This window comes from Hyperoodon ampullatus, assembly GCF_949752795.1.
Source record: "Hyperoodon ampullatus genome assembly, chromosome: 17".
Lineage (NCBI taxonomy): Eukaryota > Metazoa > Chordata > Mammalia > Artiodactyla > Ziphiidae > Hyperoodon > Hyperoodon ampullatus.
The window spans coordinates 1,589,508-1,601,697 of NC_136930.1; the positions used below are offsets into that span (position 1 = coordinate 1,589,508).

At 40.2% G+C, this 12,190-nt stretch overlaps 1 protein-coding gene across 2 annotated transcripts in view; it reads left to right on the forward strand.

Moving 5' to 3' along the window:
• Nucleotides 1-10,009: 10,009 nt before the first annotated feature.
• The window catches only part of SNTG1 (syntrophin gamma 1), a gene marked incomplete at both ends in the record, with an annotated part of 181,200 nt that continues 179,019 nt past the window's right edge, over nt 10,010-12,190 (forward strand). For both annotated transcript variants that reach the window (XM_079722530.1, XM_079722531.1), the window contains one exon: nt 10,010-10,036. In XM_079722530.1, coding sequence (XP_079578656.1) covers nt 10,010-10,036 — 27 coding nt within the window. The remainder of the gene's footprint in view (nt 10,037-12,190) is intronic.

Genomic DNA, 12,190 nt, shown 5'->3' on the forward strand with positions numbered 1-12,190 from the left:
TCTCATTGTACATGAATGTGTTGTAGATTTTTCTGACTATATTGTATTCATTTAATTCACTGAATGGTCATGTTAAAAAAATAAAACCAGACAACTTTCCTAGAAATATAAGTCTTTGTGTAGAAGAGATGTTAGGATAAATTAATGATGATTCTAAATCTCAATGAATGTGATAATCAACAGCTATTACTGACTAGTGTTACTACTCACGCAGACATGCTAAACACACACCCACACAGACAGACCATCAGCACTCCAAATCTTTCAGGGTTTCTTCCCATCACACTAACTAGGGCAACACACTTGGCAGTGATTTATATATACCAGGCAACCCATCATCATTTCCAAAATATCTACTACACAACCATATATAAATGTATATGTAATATAATTATATATATATATATATATATACATGTTATGTATAATTACATATGTTTAATCCCAAACACTTGGATTGCTTAGCATCTACTTGGTAATTCAGTTTTCTATCAACATCTGGCAGATCACATTTTTTTTTCTTTTTTCTTTTTTCTTTTTTTTCTCTTGGAGAAAAGTACTTATCAGTTTTATTATTACTATGATGGTACGTTTGTGATATCCTGGAAAGCACCTCTCTTAGGGGAGAGGTGACCTGGGTAAAGGGACACTGTTCCTCTGACCCTCTTCAATGTCTTGGATTTTTTTTCCCTCCAGCACTTTGTTGGGAACTTCTCCATTGAACCCCCAGACTTCCACAGAGGAACTCTCATCCATGGGTGTTTCTCAAACTTGGTGTTCTTTGGGGGAAAGATGCTAGAAAACTCCTATTCTGCCATCTTTACAATGTGGCCCAGCCTGTAAGCTCTTGAGTCAGGCTCTGCTTTCTGAGGTGAGAGCCAGGAGCCCGGGGCTAAGGTTCTTTATTATTCAGTGCTCAGGTGCTGCACTTTATTCATGGATCTTCTCAGGTCACTGGGTGGACAGTGACTCATTCCTGTTTATGCCATTTGGAGTTGGTCTAAGCAGAAGTGTGCCATATTCTGATTTGCATTTGTTACTATGTAAGACATATGTCATTCTCATCAACACTGTTGGACATCCACTGTGTGTGGGCACCCTAATTACCTCTTATATATTCTGACTAAACTCCCCCATCCTCCCAGGGGGGCGGGGGGTGGAGATCATCAACCTGAGATTATAGTGGATGAACAAACCTTAGGGAACTTAAATAATTTGACAGTTACTCGTAGACAGCAAGTGAGTGGCCTGAATTCAAACCTACATCCCCTTTGCTACAAAGTTAACATTTCCTTTCAAATATTATGTTTATACTTTGGCTTTCCAGTTATGAATGTGACATGTGTCTCCTATTTCACACAAACCTAACACTGTGCTTCAATAAATATTTAAGCCACAATAGGAGAAAGAGCTCATGTAGGTTTAATAATATTGAGTTCTATTTCAAATTTGGGCACAAAATTGAGGAATTTTAGAGAATGTATACCACTTTTCTGGACCTCCCTTTCCTCGGTAGTATTCGAGGAGGTTAGATTAAAGTGAAGGTCAAGGCTATGCTTGTTTTTAACATTTTATTATCTGTTAATCTGATTAGATACTTGATGGATTCATAAATTGAGATAATCTTTAAAGGTCTGATCACGAACCGGTTTGTGACATGTACGCACTGCTATGTTTAAAATGAATAACCAACAAGGACTTACTGTATAGCATAGCGAACTCTGCTCAATATTATGTGAGATATTTATTTTAATTATTATCATCATGCAATTATTGTTCCATGTTTTGAACATTATATCTTGCACCTTTTAATAGTATTAATAAATAATAATATTCTTTTTTATAAAATGGAGCTGAATGCACGTGTTCCCTGCTGTGAGCCATGATTTTACATATTAGTGTTAAAATACATAGCTTGTCAGGAGAAGAGCTATTTTGATGGTGAAGGACTCTGTGAAAGGGAAGTTGCCAGTGCTATTCTACCATATTTTGACCACCTTTTAGATGCTCTAGACCTCTCTCTTTGATGCTAAAGCCATATATTTCCTTGGGCCAGTTTCATCATCTGTAGCCTTGCTAATAAGTGTGGTCCAAGAACCAAAGGGCCTTGACCGTCTCTTGGGAGCCTCACCTCCCCCCAAGGATGCGCTAACAGGATCCCAAGGCCATTCCTTTGCACAGTAAATTTTGAGCTGCCTCTCTCTGAAGTACAACTCAACTGCTCTCCTAGGCCTCTTAATGAATGACGATTTCTTTTTTTTAAGTTTTGCCGTTTTCGAAAAATAATAGAACATTTTTTTCCAATTTATGTCAGTCCCTGAATTTTCAATGGTAGCCATTAATATTGTTCCATTTCCCTCTTTAAATTCACAACAGGATTTATGTCAATAGTTGAAAAGGGAAAAGATAAATCACATGTCTGTTAAAATTTGTCATTATTGTTCAAACCAAGGGCTGGATATTAAAACCATGATGATGAAAGTATTGTTCTTACTATAGAGAAATATGGTAATTGTTTTGAAATAACATGGTGACCAAATATTTTCCCTTCAATATCTAAACATTCAGTTAGTCAAAATATCAGAGTTGTTATTTTTGGAGCGATAGAAAAAGATCTTAATAAGTAACTATGTCTAACAACATTATGTCAGCACTTTCAAATTTATTTAATTGTATTACTAGACTTCGGTGTATTGTTAGCATTTTGTGTGGTCAGTGGCTTATCTTTTGTTCCGATTCCAAAGCCTCTGTGGATGGACAGTGTCGCTGCAATAAGGCGCACAAGGGGTTTGATTTTCTGGCCCCTCTGTGAGGGCCTCTGCCTGGAACACTTCAGGCCCAAAGGGCGACAGGGACCAGAGCAATTACCCAGGGCAGTGGCCTTGCAGAGCTCTGGGCTTGGAGGAAGTGGCTTAATCTGATGGGGGAAGAAAGCAAACCTGGGGACGCAAGCCTGTCCCCTGCCCTGATCAATGGGGACTGGTCAGCACTTATGTGTTTTTCATATTGGATTTTTATAGCATTTAGATGAAACAAAGCCTCCCGTGGCTCAGTAAATAAATACAGTTCCCTAGGTGATTTTATCTGTGTCTTAGATGGAAAACTGTTTTAGTTTGGAAACTTGGTTCCACACAAAGGAAAATATTTTCATGGTGAAGAGAAAAGGTCACAAGCTGAGATGCCTCAGGCACTGGGAGAGAACAGACATGTGAAGGAGAAGTGCATCCTCCATGAGGGAAACTGGTGAGCAATTAACTGAGGAGTAAGTGCCCTCCCAGGGTGAAATTTCAACACACGCGCAAAGTATGTCTGCTGCCCAGATGGCCGCTGCTCGGTACTGAAGATCACTCACGCAGAAGTACTGGAAAATGTGGGGCAGATGCTGTGTTTTGAAGCACAGTCATTTCTGAAATGTGATGTATGCCAATGATAAAGTATGCTGCTTTCACCTCTGACTTCTGTGGGCTTGGAGCCTTGAATCTTCCTTTAATGTTACTGGGGCCATTTCAGGCAGGTGAGGGCAGAGCAGCTGGACCCAGGTGGGCTTGGGCTGACCTGGAGGCTGTCCAGGAGTGGGTGGGTCACAGGAGGGTCTGGATGACAAGCCCCAGAACTTTACAGCATCAAGCGTTTGTGCATCAAACAAACATAGCTTGAGGTGGCACCGCGGGCAGGAGGCGAGCGAGCGATGGGCAGTAAGTCAGAGAAGGAAGGAAGGTGGCTTGTGGGCGAGAGTGCCAGATATAACCCCAAGCACGGGCACCAGCCAGGTGGAAGCAGGAAGTCAGGACACTAGCGGGAAAAGGGAGATGCTTGCATGTCACCAGGGGCGGGGCCAGCTTTCCAAGCCCAGCCTGCACTTGCTCAGGCCACTGTTCCCACCCAAGGGAGCCAAGGTACGATATACTGACAACACCCCCTTACGGTGTGATGGACAACTGGAGCTTCACGTTACTGTAACCTCGTGGATCCTGCACAGCCTCCACTTCATGTTCACAACAAGGTTGGCAATTAACAAAAATTGAGCCTTATTCTGGCAGTTGAGATTTGAGTGTTTACACGTCCTATACTGGATAGAATGATTCTCTACATCCTCCTCCTGAGTTTTCCTTGCAGCAGTAATAATATTTTTAACTTCATACTTATAATAGTTTATAAATTAAAAAAAAATACTTACACATATTGCATCTTGTTTGAACTGTACATCATCCCTAAGACAGAGGGTGTCAATGTATAGAACGATACTGAGACTCGGACCTTTTAAGTAAATTATTTAGCAAGAAAGTAATATGCCACTGTAGACAGGGAGCTCTCTGACCTGTAGCCTGATGCTTCCACACTGCACCTGTCTCATTCTGAATCTTCATCCAATTAGACACTTGTTTTTAATCTGCCTCCCTAAATCCCAGGGCTTCATTTTCATCTTTTTCATATATATAGAGAGAGAGGGAGAGAGAGAAGGAGACAGAGAGAGACAGAGACAGAGAGACCAAAAGAGAGACAGGAGTGTTTCCTCCTGAGTTGAAGAAGAATGTTACCTTACCGTGTATCTATTCACTTTCACCCTCTCTGGCAAGTTATATATGTTGATCATTCTTCTGCACTCTTCACATACTGCATTTGGAATTTACTTCCTTTAATCTCATGCCTCAAAGCTAAAACTCCTACCTAGAACTGCTGAAGATGAGACTAGAGACAGTCTCACTGTGTATTGTACACACCTGTGCACGTGGAGGAAAATTTTTGAAAGTAGCAACAAAATAATTGACTTCAAAAGAGATTTGTCACCGTACCTTGAAAATCTGGCCATCAGATGCCTTGCTTCCGTTAAGACCTTGAATCTGGAGAGATCTCAATGGATCCTAACCCTTCCTTCATGAGCTAGTGCTGTGCCAGACAAGAAAGTGGCCAGTGAGGTAACCAGACCTGCCTTGGGGCTCCCCGTCCTGTCTGGGCAGCATGAATCCCATGGCTGCATGGTACAGGTGCCTTTGTCAGACTCCTGAGCCAGCTGCATAGGACGTCCACGTGGAATGGACCCGGCACTTGCGGAATTCAGGAGCTGAGGATACAGAGAGGGTGGATGAGTTAGAGGTTTGATATAAAGCCACGTGGCTGAAGTGTTTGAGTGGTAAAATCTAAGCACTGTGAAGCCAGCATCTTTATTAATCAAAACTTTGGGGGAAAATGGAAGAAAAAGGGGCTTCCCTGGTGGCGCAGTGGTTGAGAGTCTGCCTGCCGATGCAGGGGACACGGGTTCGTGCCCTGGTCCGGGAAGATCCCACATGCCGTGGAGCAGCTGGGCCCGTGAGCCTTGGCCGCTGAGCCTGTGCGTCCGGAGCCTGTGCTCTGCAACGGGAGAGGCCACAGCAGTGAGAGGCCCGTGTACCGCAAAAAAAAAAAAAAAAAAAAAAATTGGAAGAAAAAATATTGATTGTGTAGCAACATGAATATTGACACCCACTTATATACCCTTTCCTGGTTTATTTCTGTGCACAGTGACAAGGCTTTACAACTTTGTACATAATTTCACGTATTTTATCCATTTTCTAGATTTGGAGGAGGAGACAATTTTTGCAAAATAGGCATTCCAGAAATTTTTGGAGGGCTCCCTCTGGCACATATGTCTCTTTCAACATCCTGTTTGTTTCATTTCTGATTTGGTATTTCTGATTTCTGATTTCATTTCATTTCTGATTTTTCTCATTTGCTGTGGTATTCATAAATTTCCAGAATTCTTTCTTTTTTTCTAAGTATTAAGTGTTGAAAAATACTTTCTTCTCTTTTTCGTGGAGTATTATCAAAACTCTATAATTAAAAATAAATATTCGCTCAGAAATATAAAAATCTAGCTAAATAGATTGGGTGAAAATGAGTTAGCACTAAAAAAAAAATGACTTAAACACCTGACGTAATTGCCTAAATACACATTTAAGTGCTGTAAAATCAAAGGAGACATTTAGAGTCCCTGTAAGTTATCAAAACATCAATAAGAGATTGGAGTTGTTTCATTTAAAAAAAAATCTCAGAGAGAGACAGAAAATTCCAAAACTTCTTGACAACTTTGCACACAAGCAGAGTAAGCATAGCTGACCAAAACTGATAGAACATTTAGGGAAAAAATAATTATATATATATGCTAAAAAGTGCAAAAACTGCCCTCCATAATCTCAAGGCCTGCAAAAAATGGCCTTAAAAGGAGGTCTCTTTCTAAGGGGACAGAGCAAGCGGGGACAGGAGAGTTCTCAGCTGAGGGCTGGGGGCTAGCTGCTGGCCCCTCCACTGGGACACCCATGTCAGCTCGGCACAGGCTGCCCCTGGAGGGCTGCTTTCCCTGTCCCTGTGTTGCTGCGTGTGGCAATGTGATGAGAAGGATGAAATGTGATGGACATGCTGTGCTCAATTCCCATTCTAACTTATGTTAGATCACAAGGGGATACAAGAAGGAAAAATAAAGATTTCCATCATCATATTTATAATAAAATAAGGAAGAAATCCTCATACAATTACAGTTCTCATTTCTACAGCTGGACACATGGTTGTAACTGGTATTGAAAACTACCTTCTACTACCTTTGCCCTCAGCAAGCACCTCAGCTAGTCATGGTTCTGTTTAAGGTGGATGGTTAGCATAATTTTGACTGGATAAGTGTAATTGTGGTGCTTCCTAGCAATGGAATTTTATCCCGATAAAAATAAATGACCTTTGAGCCATGAAATTACATGGGTACACCTTAAATGCATATTTCTAAATTTTAAAAGACAGTCTTAAAAGACTCTGTCCTGTATGATGCCAATTATATGACATTCTGGAAAAATCACAACTATAGAGATAGTAAAAAGATCATTGGTTGACCAGGGGTTCACAGGGAGGGAAGGAGGGCTGCAGAGGTGGAGCACAGGGGACTCTTCAGGTCTGTGAAGTGGTCTGTATGATGCTGTAGTGGTGGATGCATGACACTATGCATTTGTCAAATCCCGTGGAAGTTTAAAGTGCAGAGTCAACTTGATGTATGAAAATACAAAAAAATTCTTAGGGGGTCAGGAGACCCTATTATGGCAAAGAGTCTAACTGTAATACAAGGTCTGAAATAATCTCACTGAAATGGGGGAGGAGAAAAGGGGTTCACACTCATCATTTTGGAAATGAGTGCAGCTTGTAATATTAAAGGCAACATAAACTGTGCTCTAGTGGATAAAATTGTTTCCCACATGGATATGTGTTAACAGTTCCTGTGTGGCTGTCCCTGTACGCTGGGGCTGAACAACTAGGTAAGTGAATGGTGGGTCCCTGCAGGAGTGGGAATCTACCAACAGACAAGGGGAGAAATTAGGAAGGTCCATGTAGTCATGTGTTAGGGACGCAAACATCACTAAGAGCTCACGGTTAGCTTAACAAAGATACAGATGCTTATGCATGGAAATCTTTATAAATGTGTGCATTCCAACATGGGTTATCATATGCACATATATTCCTTGCTCTGTCAGCTGAGAGGTCCTAAGTAAATGATTGGATAAACAAATAAATGGGGAAGAATAGATGTATCTCCTGTCTAGAGCAATTCCAAATAATCCCTGTAGATATTCAACCCTCAAGGAGGAGAAGCATAATTCCCCACCCTTTAAGCGTGGGCTGCTTGTAGTGACTTGTCTCTAGAGAGTGCAGTGTGGAGAGTGGGACCAAGAGGAGCTTATGGTGAGAGACCTGATAGACGTCATCTCAGCCAGACCATCAAGGTCAGCCTCAGCAGCAGGGATAAGGCATGCTGACTGTGATTCTCTGACGTGAGGTGGTAAAGTGGCATTTATCTCTGGTCTTCCTCTCCAAAACCCACGACCCCACTGCAGTCATGAGAAAAACGTCAGAATAATCCCAATGGAAGAACATTCTACAAATTACCAACGATCCTCAAAACTGCCAGAGTCATTAAAAAAAGGAAAGTCTGAGAAATTGTCATAGCCAAGAGGAGCATGATGAGACACAGTGATTAAATATAATGTTGCATCTGGGATGGGATCCTGGAAACTATAGAGGACACTGGGGGGTAAAAACAAGGAACTTTCAAAGAAGTAGGGCCTTAACAATAAGATCACAGTACTGGTTCATTAGCTGTAGCAATGTTATACACCACGTGCCATACTAAGGCATGGTGTGCATAAATGTAAGATGTGAATAATAGAGGGAAAGGTGTGTGGGGTATGTGGGAGCCCTCTGTGCTGTTTTCACAATATTTCTGTAAATCTAAAACCACTCTAATGTAAAACTTTGTACAGAAAAGGTCTCAGAAATTTTTAAACATATAAAATACAACTTTTATTCCAGTTTTTAAGTTTATAATCACTGAAAACAGTTTTATGATAGCTATGAAATTTATGTTACCTAATAATTAAATTGCTTTGCATATTACATTAATTTTTTTCTGAATAAATACCTGATATTATTACCAGATATTTTCATGAAAGCCAATGGAAAATTAAGAAAACAAGGAAGATGTGTTAAAAATGGTAGAAGGCATAGATACACCCCCTACTCAAATAGAGATTAAGTTTACATGGTGGTTAAATACCTTCATGTCTATTTTCTCTGGTTGCATTTAGTAGCAGGAAATTGATTCTAGAGACACCATGTTTTTATGTAATCAGTAAATACTGAAATTCTCCTACTTTTATGGAAAAGGAATAACTTCATGTCAGAGTTGGCGGTTAAGTAGATATTTGCAGTTCTTTTAAATACAATCTTAAGAGCAATTTTGAAAAATAATAGTTAAACTAATGGCAAATTTCTCACGGACACTAAATAAATAATTCATATCATCAGGTTATAGTTTCAACATCCAATCGCCCTTCTATTTGCTGATGGTTTGTTCTTACGTAACTTCACTAAAATCTGCCTCCCTATGCTTTCCAGCCAAGCCAAATCAGGCTCACAACCCACAAGACTTAGTTATGGAAAATAGTATATTATGTGGCTGTTCAATTACTACCGAAACTGGTCAATCTCTTTTCTTTCAAAGGCAACAGTAATAATCCAGTGACAACATACTCCATTCCATTCACACTTGATCAAGCGTTCATCAGTCTCACACAACAGAAAATGACAAAGAGGACAAGATAGTTTACCGTCCCCAAAGCTGAGAGGAGCAGTAATTTGAGGTGTATAAAGTCTTCCATTTCAGAATTCACCATTCGTTTTACTTGGGAGTCTCATTTACCTAAACTGTTATATTTTGGCTCTGCATTTTTTATACTGACAGGATGTCAATTTTCTATGACAACCTTTAGTTTTACTAAGTTCGTCACATAATGAAAACAAAACTCTCCAAAAGCATTTAAAATAAGACAAGACATATGCATTTATGTGCATTTAAGTCTATGCCTATCATTTAGATATTACGGTGACCACTAAATGAATCTGTATTAGTTATTTCATACATTGGTTTATCTTTATATTATTCACCCTGATAAATAGCTTGCTTTCTTAGATCACTCTGTTTGTGAACTACATTTTAAGTTCCGGAGAGAATTATTCATGCATATAGCTTTTTAATTAAAAAGAGAAAGATTAGTCAACCTTTTATCACGACATAACCACATGAAAGGCAACTTTTAATTACTCCTTTTGCAGTTTCTTCCCCAGCTGCCAAGTGGGGTTTCAGAGTGGATGCAGGGATGAACCAGCCCCTGACCAGGAGGCCAGTCCCGCCCAGGGTCCCATCCAGATGCTGAGTGGAGGGAGAGGGGCCTGGTAATGCATGTCCTCGGCCCGCGGAGCCATGGCCGTAGGGTTATTCTTCGCAGAAGCTGGAGGTGAAGACGTTTCATCTCCTCCTGCCGTCTCTTCCTTGTCCCCCGGGAGTTCTTGTCCTTACCGGTGGCTGTGAACAGTTTGCCTGCTGGCTCCGCTGCCTCGTTTATTGCACTTCGTTACGACCTCCTCTCTGCCCCTCGATGCTGTGCTTGACGGCCTTTCTCTGTCTTTTCAGACGACATCCTTTGCGGTGCCGCAGCACATGGATTTCAGGACTGCCTGTGAGGAGGTAGGTCGGATGCCTTCCATTTTCGATGAGGGGAAACAGGTGATAGACAGGGAAGCTGGGCCCTCCCTTACGTATTGACGTGGAAAATGGCTTTCCACAGAGGGACGGGTGATGGGCCCACGGCGTTTCCAGAGCACGAGCTGTCTCTGCAAGACTGGAAAGGCCTCACGGGCCTGGGGAAGCCCCGGGATTGCAGTCTTCCTTCAAGAAGACTGGCGCATGTTTCATTGGACTGAATTGTCTCTCCCCACAAACTATGCGCTGAAGGCTTCAGCTAGTGAAAGAGCTGGAACTAATTCTTTTCACATAAATGGTTATAAATTAGAAGACATCTAAGGTCCCTTTCAGCACTAAAAGCCTTTGATTTTATGATTCCCATATTCTTTAAGTATTTCAGTATTAAGTACTGATGTATGGCGACTCTCTGTAGAGCTGTCATCACATTCGGGGTGAGCGGAAGTGATGCATTCATTGCTCTTTCAAGGATGTGAAAGGCCATCCATTCAAGTGTGCAGTCAACAGTGCATGGACTTGGGGCCCCAGGAATGCAGCTCTTCTACTTTAGGAAGAAAGATTATCTTTCCATGCAACATTCAAAGCATTGTCTTTTCACTCTTCAGGCAAAATGCAAATATTCATATGTTAAAATATTTCATATTTGCTTAAAAGTTTTAAAATATTTTAGTATGTATAAATAACGCAAGAAAAAAACAGCCATAACTAGATTACCTATAATAAAGTTTAAAAAATCTTCAGTATTAGCCTTTGTCAAAATTGTTCTTTTAGTGAAATGTCGTGTGTTAAATTTCTTGCAAAAATATCTTTTTTTAAAAAAGTATTTGTCACAGTAGGTTCAATTTTAGGTTGTTCAGAAAAAATAATAAATTACTTTCGTTCCTTCAATACTTATCCTTATTTTTTATTTTTTTATTTTCAAAGTTTAAGTATGGTAATACTTTTTAAAATACTTTATACATGCTAGCACTTTTCAAATTATATTATATTATAGCTATTTGTTTACAAACCTCTCTCACATGCTACCCTGAATATTATAAGGTCAGAATGTGTAACTTATTCATCTTTTAATTCAGCCCCTTTCAAAGGTTCATACTTTAAAAAAAATTACTGTTTTCCGAGCTTAAACTTAGAAGCATAAATTTTAATTGTGTCATTTCTGGTTGTAAATACAGTACATGTTATCATACTGTTAGTTTTGTATGAATGTAGTCAACCTACAATTTCTTTTAAAGTTTTATCTTACGTTTTGGGTGGTAAAGCACCCATCAATCTGCATGGATATTTGTGTGAATGAGACAACGTGACACACATCGGAGATGCATGTGGTAGAGACTGGACAGTGGCCAATGTTTCTAACACATGGTTCACCTTGGATGTGAAAGGCTGTATAAGATTGATTTCCCAGAGCATTTCTTACACAGAATGTTTTGATTCATTGATTTGAAACATACATCAAGTTCTTTCTAAGGTTCAGCTGTATTTCACAATGGTGATACCATTGAGGTCCTCTTACCCTTACTTCTGTAGTAGATGTTCTTGCTTTCTGGCATTGATCCCTTGAGGATCTCACCATTTCAATGCTGCCAGCGTGGAGCAGACCTACTCAGAACTGTCAGAGCAGTTCCTGCATGTCTGCCACATGCTGGCTGGACTGGAAGTGATGCAGGACTCTATGGTGCCCTGAAGACGATCAAATCACCCTGAAGATGGACCGGAATCAAAGAGTTTGCCAGAAATTCACAGTCTTAGAACGTTTAAGTGGACCTGCACCTTAAAGACAATTTAGCTTAACTCTGCCACTTTGCAGGTGAGCAGATGGAGAGCTTTTACGAGAATGCTGAGTGACATTTAATGAATTAGGTAAAAGCAAAACCATAATGTATAGCTTGGAATGCCTGAGTCTAATTTTGGGCCTCTTTCTGAAGTACTACATTGCTGAAAATTATATCAAAGATACATTAAATGAAACTTGTTTTCTCTTGACCTTCTCTTGACTGATAATAAACTACTAAAGATGAAAATTTGATATCCACGTCCATCAGACAGATCCAGATAGAATATTACCACGCAGATGCCAAGAAGTCTCTTCTTTGTGAAGGAATAGAAGTGTGGCTAGATAAGTTTCATTTAAACATC